The following is a 14,887-nucleotide window of genomic DNA, read 5'->3' as shown; positions in this document are numbered from 1 at the left end:
AGGAAGACAAGGAAAAACTCCCAAAAAACTCTCAACAGGAGAAAAAAAAATGGAAGAAACCTTGGGAGGAGCAATTCAGAGAGGGATCCCCTCCTCCAGAGACGGTTGGTGGGAGAGAGGAGCAGAACACAGGCTAAACATAGTCATACAGTGTCGATGGGTTTTTAAAACACCAAAATCCATTATTCAACTTTATAGATGTAGGACAGGACCGGGAGACTCGCGACCAGGTCCAGCGTTGGCTGACCGACGACCAGGCAGGTGCTGACAACTCAAACTGTTTTCTAGGTTTTCCACTTTCTAGGTGGGTGCCACTGTGAGAAACAGGACGGCAGGGTTGCAGTGCGGTTGGCCAAAGCCACAATTTAGAGGAAGAGACATTGGGGAAACAAAGCAGTGAGGTACGAGGATGGGTTCTATGTTGGGGCGAGGTGGGAACAGAAGGCCAGGAATGAGCGGATGGGGGGGGGGTCTTTCCTTACCATGTACTGCTCCTAGGTCAGGAGTCATGTTGGAAGCTACGATGAAGACTAAGCTAGTTTTGTCAGGAAAACCTCCGGACCCCTTGCACCCCAGCTGCTATGCGGTGGAAGTGTGACCTGTAGCTGGCACTGCCACGCCAGGTGACGGACCTTCTGTGTCTAGGTCTCAGAAAGAGGCTAGTGGATACAAGTAAAGACAATAACATCCATCTGCTCCATTTCTACACTTTATCTCCTTTTCAGGCCCACCAAAACAGACATCATCAAGAGGCTCTGGTTGTTGTTCTCGCTTCTGAGTTCTGACTCATACAGAAGACACAATAGCAGGCCCAGGTTGATATGAATCACTGGCCGCGTGCCCAGAGCGGATGAGCAATTCTGGAGGCCTTGACTAGGCCTTACTGAGAACACGACCTGTTGGCCAACCAACTGCCACCTACAACAGGCTTCTGCCATGAAACTGTGTCGATGCTGCTTTCATCTCTGGCTCCACTTGTCTACTGACAAGCCCAGAAGACACCAAAGCTCTGCTCTTCAAAAGAACTTGGTGGAGGAACATGCTGGCTCTTTCTGTGTGTAATAAGTGCGAGGAGCTCTAATTGGATTAAATCAAACTGACAAAACCCAGTGTGCAGAATGATTCACTTGTTAGCAGCCAGTGTTCCTAATAAAGTACCAGAAAGCTGGAATTGAAGATGACACTGCTCAAATGACGTCTTTCACCGAGCCTGACAAGCAGAACACATACAAACAGTACTCATGCACACACACGACAAAACTCAACAGCGGTCGTCCTTCTGTCAACATAGACAGATAATCATGAACATCTTTTGAAACATGTTGTCTCAAAACGGATGAGGCTGTGGCCTGGTTCAACTCTGAATGCTAAAGCTGAATGCTACAGCTGTCTGTCTCTAAAGATAACGCTGGCTTCTTGAGTGTGTGACTTCTCTATGTGACGAGACAAAGTGTGTGTGTGTGTGTATATATATATTTATATTTTTATATGTGTATATGTGTGTGCAGTTAAATAAATGTGTTCAATTCCAGGAACGCCAGCATGTATTTATGTATCTACAGTAAACACATTACCTTACCTCCAGCTCGCAGTGCTTCCCCCATAAACAAAGCGGAAAGAGGATTTGAAAGAGAGGAATAGAGAAAGTGAGCTTAGCTGACCGTAAAGAGAAGCAGACAACTTGTAGACAATGCCAAGAAGCGGCGAGCCAAAGTGCTTCTCAGAAGATCTGGGCCAGTACTCATGTAGCTCTCTTCAAACTACTCACTTTAAGGAACTGTTGACTGTCCACGTTTACGGTTGCTCATCTGCTATAAAATAACAGAAGTGTAAAGGATTGAATGTTGGCTCTGCGTCTTGCTCCGGATACACATGCGTTCTGCTGAGAAGGCCATGACATCCCCCGAAACGTCAGAGTCACAGGGAGAGGAAGGAGCTTCATTCGTCTGGCTTTGAAGCCTGAGACCGGATTTTCTCTGAAATCCAGTCTAGTCCGAGATCGAGTCTACCTCTGCTCTGAAGCCAGGCCCTGAGGTGACGGAGAGCAGGCGTAGACGTGCTACACTACCATTCCCGTCTCTCTGCAACCTTCAGCAAAAATGTGCAGGGCGATAATATGCGTCATCAAGCTAGCCATTTTCACTCGACCGACTTATATTGTAAACATCAACTATATAGTCGGTATATATATATTTATGTATTTTCACATGTGGACCCTATGTATCCCACAGCCTCTATGTCCACCATGCTCTGCTTTGAGCTACAGGAGACAACAGGTGCAGCCCTAACAGCAACAGTTAGCCCGAGTCTAAAAGGCCATTCCTGGATCCTCTCCATCTAGAAGGATCCGCCAGCCAGTAGGGCGGCAGGAGCTGACTGTGCGGGGGAGAGATGTTCAGACAGACGGACGGACGGTTGGTTACTTACGTGGCATGATCCCCTGACTGACGAGCTGTTCTCGAGTCCGCCTCTGCTGTAGCTTCATCTGCAGAACTGTGAAAGAGGGAGAGAGAGAGAGAGAGAGAGAGAGAGAGAGAGAGAGAGAGAGAGAGAGAGAGAGAGAGAGAGAGAGAGAGAGAGAGAGAGAGAGGAAGCAGTGTCAGAGAGAACTGTACAAGAGCAATAAAAGGACAACCAAACACCCTACAGTTCCCTGTTCTGACCTTCTTCTTTAGGAAGAAACACAATACAGGTAACAGCCTGCCGCCGTCCACACAGAAGACTGAGAATCACCTATAGGAGAGCGGCCCGAGACAGCAGCCTGAAGCAGACCCTCGTCATGGCTCTCTGTGTTTCTTTCTCATCCTTTCTGTCTGTGTGCGAGTGTCGATACAGAGGTTATCACAGTCGGCAGACTTTGTGACACACACACACACACCACTTCCTGTTTCTGGAGGTTTCATAAAACAACAAGGCTTGGTACTCTGCTACTGCAAGTTGATTCAGAAACAGGAAGGCCTGTTCGCTCCAGCAGGTCACACAGAGTGAGTGTTGTGTTTTCGAACTGTGACGGCGTTTTGCGTTCGATCCAGAGTGAGAAGAGCGATCCATGTTCTCATCATGTCGGCCCTTGTAGCGTGGCTCGCGGAAGTCCTGCAGGATCACACCTTCCATCAGCACGTTGCCTTCTTGTGTGCTGAGAGGTCCTCCAAATCAACTGGAGTCACACTTAAGCAGCAAACAAGTGGCCAAAGAGGAGTTTTTTTTCCTTTCAAATCAAGGTAGCAATACGGCAGATAGGTAAGACCTGAATGTGTGGTCCGTCAAGGTGGGAAACTTCTCAAGAGATGGGTGCGACATTCACCCGACAGCCAATCACGAACAGACACATGCACCGTGAAGCCAGGCATGGGTGTCTGGCTGTGTGAGTGTGTGTGGGTGTGTGTGGTCACATCAGATCATCCCGTGCCGTTCCACAGAGCATGCTAGCCTGGTGTGAGAGAACATGTTTATAGCCGTGTGGTAATATGTGTGACTGAAGTGTTTATGTGCTGTATATTAAGCATGTGATGACCTTTCGCTGAGTGTGTCTTGTTCTAAGTGCACATCATGGTGGATGTGGTCAGGTTAGTCGGTAAGGATGCTCCGATCGATCGGTCGATAATCATTTGAAATACTCAGATCGGTACTCACTATAAAGGCAAATCAAAAGAGACAATCAGATTATGCAAAAAGAATAAGTGTCTCTAAGAGAGTGGAATATGTTAAACGTGTCTTGCCACTAAATAAACAGTTGTTGTTAATTCATGATATTTTATCATCTCTTCATTGTTATACTTAATATACATATCTAGCACTTCTACAGAAATCTGTCAAACAACCTTCATCAGGATGTGGTGCAATGAGCCAGCCCCAGCACCAGATAGAACCAACCAGCCTTACCCAGAACCAGCCAGCCACTACCAGCCAGCAAGTCCCATGCAGCAAGCCTCACCCATCTAGCCAGCATCATGGCCAGAGGGACGGAAACTGATTAAGATCTGTAATCAGTGTGAGACAAGTCAATTGAACCTCAGTCTCTGCTGTGGTGTATTTTTACTTGGAACAGTAACCACTTAAAAATCCCTAAATCTGGCAACAATGGCTTTTGCATATCTTACGTGCACTACTACGCCATTACGCCTCTTGAACGCGCACATTTCAAAAATGCTAATCGTTACGTTTTGCTAGTTGACGGCAGAGACATAAGTAAAAGAAAATATGCAAGCGGTGCTCAAAAGCGCAGCAATAAACTGTTGTCTGAACAAGCTCGAGCAAAACGCCCAAAGGTTACACACTTATTTAGACCAGCCAGAGAAGAAGCTACCATCAGCATCTCCACAGACGAAACACTACCGTAGCAGCAGGTAGCTATCAGCACCACGTCTTAACCAGCAACCAATATACTTGCTTACTTATTGTCAAGAATACATTTTTTCCTTTCCATTGATTCCATTGATTGTGTGTTATTTCAGTGGCGGTGCTGAACTATCAGAAGGCTATAGCGCTGTCTTCAGAATCAGAATGGGATTTATTCGCCATGAAAGTTTGCACAGACAAGGAATTTGCTTTGGCAGGAAGGTGCATACAATAAACATATACCTAAAATTTAAATATGTGGACTATCTATACTAAGGGTACATAAACTAGCAGTACTAAGTGGGATTAGAATATAATTAAATATACAATAAAATAAAATAAAATATAAGTTGCCGTAAATTACAATATAAAAATACAAAAGTCTTTGGTTTTGAACAATGACAAATAGGCTGCTGTTGTGCTGACGCAATTGCGCTTTTGTTATTTTGTTATTTTTTATTTCTCTCTCACATTGCTGAATATATGCTATGGTTAAAGGTAGACAGCAACCAGTCTATTGGCAGTGGTATAAAATAATAGATGGAGATACATTTTGAGTGGATTTAGGGTAGGGGCCTCGAGCTCCTACTTTGCGGGGAGGCCTCTTCAAAGTCCCAGCCGCCACTGGTGGCTTTGTATTAAAGCGTCTTCTAAATGAGTACAATGTCCTTCCGAGTTCTGACCATGCTTAACGGCCCTCAAGAGTCTGAGAATTCTAGATCACCCTCACAAAATACACAAACAGGTACACACTCAGGGAACATAAACGGAGTTCACTGAAACAGGTACACAGACGCACACATACCCTCTGTGGCACTGATCTGTGCCCACAAACAGCAGGCTGACACTTACATGTGTCAATTACGATCTATTCTGTGGAAATCGGCACATTTGTACTGCGCACTTGTTGCAGTACAATACTTCAGAACTCTCTCAACGTGAATGGAAATGAATCAGCTTGATGGTGTTTTGCATCGTTTCCACTGTTTCTCACACTCTCCTACTCTATGTTCCATCTTTTCATTTGATCATTTTCCATCACTCCATCCAATATTTAGAGTGAAACCCCACTCGTTTATGATCTCTCCTACCCCCGTTCCCCTCTCTCTCTCTTCTCTTCCCCTTCTCAACCTGAAACCCTCTCCCGTCCATGCTGTAGGAGTCTATTTGGGTCTTCGCTGTAATAGCTCGGAACCTTATCCCTCTGCCCTGCCCGGCCCGGACTGGAGAGTTAGAGGAATATTGCTGTAAATCACACGCACACACACACACACACAAACTGCCCCAAGGCAGAAACACAAGACGTGTGCTAGCAAGGACACACGTGACCCCCACAGCCCCTCCCTCCCTCTCAGTGGTGGCCCAGCTGTGCAGCTAGCCTGCCCCACGGTTGGTCTTACACGGCCGGGAGTCCGTACACAGGGCAGGGCTGCAGGGCTGGGAGCAGCTCCACAACTCAGACCCAGGGACAAGCTTTGTGGTACAGTTCCAACCATCAGGGTTCCCTCGGACAGTCACCCTCAGGACTGGGTAGTATGTCTCCCAGCTAGCTGTATCTCTCTGTAGATCTCTGTTGGTCTCTGGTTGTAATTCCGTCTCTGAGGTATCTAGCCTTCTCAGATTCACTCTTTGCGTCGTGTTGTGTCTCCATGTGTCTGAATGATTGCCTACGGGATAACTGTATACAGTTGGCCAACATGTCTTCCCCACCATCAGCAGTCGCTGAACATATTCATATTCAATTCATGTTTTCTTCTAGACCTAAGTGCAGCTTTTGACACGGTGGATCATGAGATTCTCTTGGAACGTATGGAGAACTATGTTGGGATTTCTGGTACATCACTTCAGTGGTTTAGATCGTATCTATCCGATAGATCACAATATGTCCACTATGATGGCTGCTCATCCAGGAGCTCCACTGTAAAATACGGAGTACCACAGGGTTCAGTTCTAGGCCCTCTGTTATTTTCTCTCTATATGCTGCCTTTAGGAAACCTAATTAGAAGCTCTGGGGTAAATTTTCACTGTTATGCAGATGATACTCAGCTATATATATGTCTATAAAGTCTGGAGAATTTCCACATGCTATGGAAAAATGTGTTTCTAGGTTGAGAGCTTGGATGACTGCAAATTTCCTTCTTCTAAATTCGGATAAAACCGAGGTTCAAATTTTCGGTCCTAAAAAATATAGAAATAATTTTTCCAATCTGACCTTAGACCTAGACGGCGTCAAAGTCTCTCAAAGCCAGCTAGTAAAAAATTTTGTAGTCACAATGGACCCAGACCTTTCGTTTGAGTACCATATTAAGCAAATTACTAGAACTGCATTTTTCCATCTACGTAATATTGCCAAAATACGAAAATTTCTCTCAAAGGATGATGCCGAAAAACTAATACATGCATTTGTTACGTCCCGATTGGACTATTGCAATGTGTTGTTCTCTGGCCTCCCAATTACCCACCTAAAAAATTTACAGCGGGTGCAAAATGCTGCTGCTAGACTATTGACCAGAACAAGAAAGTTTGATCACATAACATCTACTCTTGTCTCTCTACACTGGCTCCCTATCCAAGCCAGAGCTGACTTCAAAGTTCTACTACTAACCTACAAATCTCTGCATGGATTGGCACCACTGTACCTCTCCGGTCTCCTTGCACCCTATTGCCCCGCAAGGACACTTAGATCTCAAGATGCCGGCTATCTGGTGGTTCCCAAAATTAAGAAAAAAACAGCTGGAGGTAGGGCGTTCTCATATAGAGCGCCTCTTCTCTGGAATAAACTACCCGTCTCAATTAGGGAGTCTGATACTGTTTCGACATTTAAAATTAGGTTAAAAACGTTATTGTTTAGTCAATTCTACGACTGTTAAAGGTAAGTATGTTACTAGTTGGAGGCAACGGGGGACGGGTTGTTTCCATCCTTATTCTTTAAGTATAACTTATTTTAGAGTTCTCTTCCCCTGGAACAGATTTCATGTTCCAAATGAGGGGGGCTGTCGCTGTCTTGGTGTGTGGGGTTGCATCAAATTCCCCTTTTTTGCTCTGTTAAATTGCTGCACCAGTCCACACTTGACCGGTGGGGATCTCATTCTATGATGACTGTAACTGTTAGCTGCTCCTGGCATTCTCTAATCCCTGCTCTCCTCTCTCTGTCCCCCCCCACACACATCCCTTGTGGTGTGGGGGGTTTGAGTTGTCAGCACCTGCCTGGTCGTCGGTCAGCCAACGCTGGACCTGGTCGCGAGTCTCCCGGTCCTGTCCTACATCTATAAAGTTGAATAATGGATTTTGGTGTTTTAAAAACCCATCGACACTGTATGACTATGTTTAGCCTGTGTTCTGCTCCTCTCTCCCACCAACCGTCTCTGGAGGAGGGGATCCCTCTCTGAATTGCTCCTCCCAAGGTTTCTTCCATTTTTTTTTCTCCTGTTGAGAGTTTTTTGGGAGTTTTTCCTTGTCTTCCTTGAGGGTTTAGGTTGGTTGAGGGGCAGTTCTATGGGCATATGTGAAGCCCTCTGTGACATGCTTGCGTGTAAAAAGGGCTATACAAATAAATTTGATTTGATTCTGTATTTTCATTACCACTGTGAAACATGACAAACAGCAAACTTGCTGTCAAGGGGGTTGACATTCTCCCTCGTAAATTCATTATGTGCCGACAACTTCTTTATAGTGCTGCGAAGGCTTCAGTTATATTCGGCGTCTCCCTGCTACACGAGTGCCCGTGGGGCTTGGCTCGTCTCATGGCCCCTGGTCCTGGCTGCTGCCGCGGGGTCTACAGGTTCCTGGGTTCGTGCAGTCCAGCGGGCACGGGGCCTGTCTGGAGGCGGGCCAGGCTGTGGGGCTGCGGCCAGCGAGGGGCAGGATCTGACCTGCAGCCCAGAAAACACCTGACGCTGGCACACAGCGAGCCACAGCAGGCTGAGACACTCAATGGAGCAGAGGCCGAGAAAAACTATATTTGACAGGTGTGTGTGTGTGACCTTTCAATAAAAAATATAAAACACTGAAGTATAGAGGAAAGTGGCATACATTATCAGTTCCGAACAATCACAACAATAATAAACGCCAAATTATTTAGCTAACATCGATAACAATCTATCCTTAACTTACAGTGGATTGCCAATCATTTTGCATGCATGGTTCAACGTGAGTACACACAAGTGTGTGTGTGTGTACGCATCAGGACTCCCACCTTCCCTCAGGCTCTGACAAGCCCGCCGCTCTAACTCGAAGCGTATCGCTCTCTTATCCATGCTGCTGCTCATTGGAGGAGCCCCGAAGGAGGCGGGGTCGATGCGAAGGCAGGGGTCCAGCATAACGACAGGGTTCAAATGAATAAATCAAGTGGAGGCAGAGGCCGAGGTCCCATCAATGATATCAGTCAAACACAAAACGCCCAGAACTGTCCCAAAGTCAAATGTATGTATATTGTTTATCTCCTTAAGAACTCAGCTCAATCCAGTGCTGGCAGTAAGTCTGGTTGCATTTCGAAAGTCTCCGTAGCGTCACAGACCTTCTAACACACATTCATGGAAGATACAACCGGATGAAACGGAATGTGTGATTCCTTCTCCCTGCAAACTAGAAGGAAAACTCTAGGTTTTAGTTCTCCAAAAGTCCATTCAAAGTGCACTTAAATTGCTTTTGAAGTCCACCTCCTAAAAAGAGACTATAGCAAAAATGGGTCCAATCCTCTGTTTGACGTACAAAAACTATACAAAAGAAGAAAAGAGAGAGAGAGGAATCAGCTCAAGGAGAAGACTGCACAGCTAAAAGCTTGAAGAGGCAGTGTGTGCTGCAGCACCAGACTGAGTGAGAGGTGTATGTGTGGAAGGGTGTGCGTGCGTGCGTGCGTCAAATGCCAGTGAATTCGTGATCAAGCACTCTGTCACAGCTGCTGTTGTATTCACTCACTCAGCCTTTGACAGACGTAGACACACACTCACACACACTCTTACTGATCCTTTTCCTCCACACCAAATACCTCTCTCTCAGCACTTCTGATCTCAACATAAGTGTATGTGTGTGTGTGTGTGTGTGTGCACCTGTGAGAGCTGAGTAATGTAATGTAAGGCAGAGTTAATGATCCGCGGGGGTGAAACAACTTCTACACAGATACAGAAAGAAACAAATATCCCACTTTTACTTTCTAGCTCTTTTTACTCTCTCACTATCTGTCGCTTTCTCTCTCCCTCTCTGTCCCTGTTGCACTCTTCCACTCTCTGTTCGTCTCTCTCTCTCTCTCTCTTTCTCTCTCTCTCTAGCTCTCTCTCTCTCTCTCTGTCTGTCTCTCTCTCTCTCCAAACTGGAGTTAGTCTAATTCATCCTCGTTAGGGAACCTCTGTTAGAGTGCAAGGACCATGCAGCAGAACAGCGAGAGCCCTTCAAGGTGATTGTATTTCCTTTCATCTGTCAGTTCTCATTAAAGCATAAACGCTGCTCAAATTGCAACGCCGGGCTGACTCCAGTGTTTCTGTATGTATTTGCCTTTGCCTGAAACACACACACACACACACACACATGTAAAGGAGCGGTTGAGCAATGTTTTTCTCCACCCAAGTTCACAAAGCTGGGGAAGTTCACTCTGCAAAACAATGTCAAGGAGAGAAAACCCCTAAACCAAGAAGACTCCCATCTTGTACAACGATTACTAACCTACACTTCACGGTTACTTATCATCCGCTGTCCTGCAACTAGGTCAATAAGAGATGTTTTTTTTTTTTTTTTACTACAGTAGAGACGCAGGTTGTGTGTGCTGGAGCGCATGCATAAACTAATAAGGCAAAGCTCCCTTTGACGAGGAAGGGGAAAACGAATCAGGACTCTGATCCCCCTTGCTGCAGATAAGGCACCGACCAAACGCTTGCAGGGATAATCCTGCTTTCATGTGTGTGTGTGTGTGTGTATGTGTGTGTAGACTGTGTAGTCAGTGTGTGCTTATGTCAGCCATAAATACTGATAGGGAAAGGCAAATAACAACTTGCATTGCTCTAAGCACATCCTAAACACACACCCTACCTGCATTCTGCTATATCAGAAGTGGGAGCTAATCGTTGTTTATCGGACCGGCAAAGGGTTGCCTGTCAGGCTGCTATGTGGAGAGGCCTGCCTGGCTGTCTGCTCTGCACATACAGGGTCAGTGGATTTCCAGCCGACTGTGCAGGTAGCTACAGAGTACCAAGGTTGAGGTCGGATCCGTGGAATGCCCCTGTATTTACAGCAAAGCCAGCAGAGCGTGATGTGGCTTATTGAGACTAATGTTTAATAGTGTTGGAGAGGCCAACAGAGGCTTTTTTCGAAGACCGGTCAAGCCAACGTCTAACATCCAGTGAGGCTTGAGGGCTTATCATAACGGGCCTTCTATCCTTCTAACTTAAATGAAATACGCTTGTTGTTGTTTTTTGCTTTGTGGAAAACTAAGTACATATATTACAAAAAGGAGCTTATCACGTGTAATACAGTACATTGAAGCAGATTACGAGTGAAACACAAATGAAGGAAAGTGGTGTCGGGATGTGTCCCGTGGTCGGTGGCGTGAACAGGTGTGAGGAAAACCACACTTGTTTTATGACAGTCCAGCACCCAGTGACCAGAGTTCAGCTGGAGACAGCCCTCCTACAGGTCTGACATGAGCACCCAGTCCCCATCTCACATTCTCCTCCAGTTGGTGTTCCCGGGACCCGTCACTGGGATGGCTGTGATGTCACTGTGGGTGAAGGATTGTCAGAGGTCATAAAAGGAGGAGGGGGGGGGGGTTAACGGCCTGACTCAACTCTTCCCCCTCTTCTCCCTCACAACACCCTGGATCTCACAAGTCGACGTTGTGTCTCCTTAACTCCTTCTCAAAACACAACGGCTAGAAGGAATGAGAGGATCCTCCGTGTTCTTTCGGCTTACTACAGGTTTAGGGAAGGACGCATGTGAGAGATCAAGAAGAGACTTTTACGATTTATCCCTGGCTATGTTATTATTCTCTATCCCATCATCCACAAGTATGTCACACTTCCGCTAGGCTTTTAATCTCTCTGCAGTAACCAAACCCCCCAACAATCAAAGAGATTCAACATCTGAGGGGGACAATATCTCAATATAAATGACCCTGTTTCTAGCACACGCGTTCGTCAATGACTGACTGAAGACAGGGTCCTCTGCATCTTCACCCCGGTCTTCTTCACAGGAGCGGTAGTGCTGTAAACAAGTCTCAAATTAACTCCTTCTCTCTGGGCCTACACTCTAGAATGTTGGCGACCCCCACTCCCACGTATAGAGGAGGAAGGTGAGGAGGGCTGGTTTAAATAGCAGGCCCAGCTGGCCAGGGGGGCTATATCCAGCTCCTCTTCACCTGTGCACATGGGAGCTAGGATTTCTCACAGGTCACCCACCCCGATAGACACATGCACGCATGCAGGCACGCGGTTTGCGGCTTGGGTGCTGGATGCTGGTTTAAACACACACTGATCAAATACAAGCTGGCAAACTCACTGATTTAAACTGGGAACTTATGGGAGCTGTAAAAGCAGATACAAGCTGGATAACACCTCCTGCTCTGCCTATTCTCACTCTGCTGCTCCTGCTGTCTCTGTGGTCTCATCATTCACCACCAGGTGGCGGTATATCTCGGTCTAAATACAAATTCAAATCTCCAGATTCCTCTCTTTCTCAGACTTCAGGATATCAAGCGCCTAGAACAGGCCACTTAACATGTCCCATCCCATGACAGTCACGCCTCCAGCCTGATCTCACCTGCCAGAACAGTCAATGTCTCATTCACGCAGTGTTTGAGTGAGTTTGTATGTGTGAGATGCAAGGCGGTTGAAAGCAACATTTACATTTAGTCATTTAGCAGACGCTCTTATCCAGAGCGACTTACAGTAAGTACAGGGACATTCCCCCCGAGGCAAGTAGGGTGAAGTGCCTTGCCCAAGGACACAATGTCATGTGGCACGGCCGGGAATCGAAACCAGCGACCTTCTGATTACTAGCCCGATTCTCTAACCGCTCAGCCACCTGACTCCCACGTGCCAAATGTTGACACTTACTGTGTATTTGTGTATGAATATGTATATATGAAAATAAGTATGCACTCTCGTTTCCATGCTATACATGGCTATCCACAGTCAGCCACTATAGTGGACAGACAGAGACAGGCCTGCAGAGTCCGGACCTCTTCTGCTTTGTTCTGTGATGCTGTTGGTCCAGCAGTGACAGGCCAGCTAGTCCAGCAGCATTCACTCCCGGACGCAGGCCTCCTCAGCAAAGTACCTGAGCCCAGGCAGATCTGGCACTAAACTGTCCCGTTGAGCACTCATTCACACTCACATATTAAGTTGTGTACAAAACGCTGACCAATGTTTGTGCGTGTGTGTGTGTAGGAGGTATGATACGTGCTCTACGTAAACAGCTCCATCTTAGAGAACAGGACTGGGACGGACGGCAGGGTGAAGTGATAAGTCTCGTTACACGGTCCACTGCGTAGATGACATGCTGCTACAGTCAACAATTAACTAAGTTCCACAGCCTCCTCTACAGTAAAACCATTGTTGTTTGGATGCCTGAGGTTTTCTTAAGCTATTTGTATTTATTTCCCCTCTAGAGCCTCTGGATTATTGATTCCAGCTCACCACTCTCCACAATCTCTGGATTCCAGGTGACCTTTGACCCTGAGGGCACATGCATGTGCCCTGTTCCTCCTCTTCTAAGGTCTCTGATAAATTCTAACAGCTTAACTGAGCTCTCCTCTCCACTGAGATAAGCAACTAGCAAGAGAGTGGGAGGTAAACCATGTACACTGAGTAGCAAGTCAGAAGAAAGTCTAACTGTGATTACTGAGTCAGATAGAATGTATTTCCGTGTTGTGTTACCAGCCCTGTATTATGACTGCAGAGTTGATAGTTCACATAGGCCAGGTGTGTGAGCTACTGTATCTATATAAATGGTCAAGCAATGCTTGTTGATGCTTCTTCTCCTTTCTCCAGAGTGCGAGAGTTCCCATCATGCACCATGGAACAGGGTAATGTCCTCATGACAAACAAGTGTATTTCAATTGAGAACAGGGTTCGAGTTGTTTTGTCTTTTTGAGCTAATTCTCAAATATTAGTCAAGTAAACTATTCAAAAAACAATGCTTTGTTTTTTTTTTGGTGCAAAATATCTTTTTGGGGGGTTATTATCAAACCAGTTTGTTTGCTAAAGACTGCACTGTGAAACAATTAGTCTACTTCCTGTATTCACTACCAGGACACTCTCCATTATCATGGATATCACGGTATATTAATAAATGTATAATAAGTGTTTCTGTTTGGTATAAAATATAAGTCAAGTGATACAGCCTAGTGGGCTAGTTCAAAATTGTAATTTGTTCAAATTTTTAATCTTAAAAAAAACAAAAAACATTTAAGCATAGACGCTGCACGCATTGTGCCAGCCAATGAAAGTCAACAAACAAGCTAGCGAACCTCCAGAGGAAGCAAACATTCATTGGAGTAAACTGCTTTTGTTGGCAAGTGTAAGCAAGCGTTATGCATGTGCGCGAATATGAACAATCTACCAGAATGCGTTTAACAAATCCAATGCCAGGTTGGTTAGAATTGTGAAATGTTTATTGTAGGCCAACATAATCGAGTATTCAGCCATGTAATAGTTGTTTATAGCTAACTCACTACAAATATTTAACAGTTTTCTTGCGATCCCATAAACGTTGGCTACTGTTTAACGCTAAAGTCGCTCTTCCGTGGCAAAGCACTGCAAAAGTTGGAAAATCCAACTCATGCGACACACCGGAGTTACCCAATCCAAATCCGTCCGAGTGCGGTAGATTAGCCGCTGCGGTGCGGATTGCATTGTCATGACATTTTAAGAATAACTAATATATCGTGATATATACCGTTACCGTCAGTGCTTAGGAATTATACCGTGATAAACATTTTAGGCCATTCCGCTCAGCCCTACACACCACAAATCTGTGTGTGAAACGCATTCACTAAGAATTCCTGAATCAACTATTTTCCATGTGAATGCCACTGTCAATGCAAAAACATTCAAACTTAATTTTTCTATATCTTTATATAACGCACAGCATACTTTGATATGGGCTTCTAACAGAGTATTAAAGGTGACATGACATGCTGTTTTTGGATGCTTTTATATAGGCCTTAGTGGTCCTCTAATACTGTATCAGAAGTCTCTTTCCCGAAATTCAGCCTTGGTGCAGAATTACGGCCACTACTAGCAGTCCCACAAGGAGCTTTCCTCAGAACGCGCTGTTTTGGTGTCTGTAGCTTTAAATGCTAATGAGGAGCGGAGGGGCGGCACCATGCACTAATGTTTACAATGGATGTATCGCAATGGCTGTAGCCCCGTTGCTGTAACAGTGCGTTCACACTGCAGCGGAGCGGGCGGCGCGTGGCGTCGGCTTCCAATTCATTTTCAATGAAACCAGGCGTTGACGCTCGCGTAGGGCATTGTGGGAAGGCGAGCTGAGCGGAGCATTGCAAGTTGGATTTTCTCAACTTTATGTAAATGAGGAGCGTGAAAACGCTAGCGTTGGC

At 45.8% G+C, this 14,887-nt stretch overlaps 1 protein-coding gene across 3 annotated transcripts in view; it reads right to left on the bottom strand.

Annotated features, from left to right (window-relative positions):
• mrtfaa (myocardin related transcription factor Aa) overlaps positions 1-14,887 on the bottom strand; it is a 32,170-nt gene that overhangs the window by 12,158 nt on the left and 5,125 nt on the right. Inside the window, exons 1-2 of one of the 3 annotated variants that reach the window (XM_062479015.1) lie at positions 8,534-9,090; positions 2,428-2,493 (exon numbers count right to left, since the gene is read on the bottom strand). In XM_062479015.1, the coding sequence (XP_062334999.1) occupies positions 2,428-2,493; positions 8,534-8,657 (190 nt within the window). In that variant the 5' untranslated portion in view covers positions 8,658-9,090. Of the gene's footprint in view, positions 1-2,427; positions 2,494-2,663; positions 2,759-8,533; positions 9,091-14,887 lie in introns of those variants that run through there. The other 2 variants (XM_062479016.1, XM_062479014.1) reach the window with 2 other exon arrangements.

This window comes from Osmerus eperlanus, chromosome 2, assembly GCF_963692335.1.
Source record: "Osmerus eperlanus chromosome 2, fOsmEpe2.1, whole genome shotgun sequence".
Taxonomy (NCBI): Eukaryota; Metazoa; Chordata; class Actinopteri; order Osmeriformes; family Osmeridae; genus Osmerus; species Osmerus eperlanus.
This window is presented reverse-complemented; position numbering and strand designations above follow the sequence as displayed.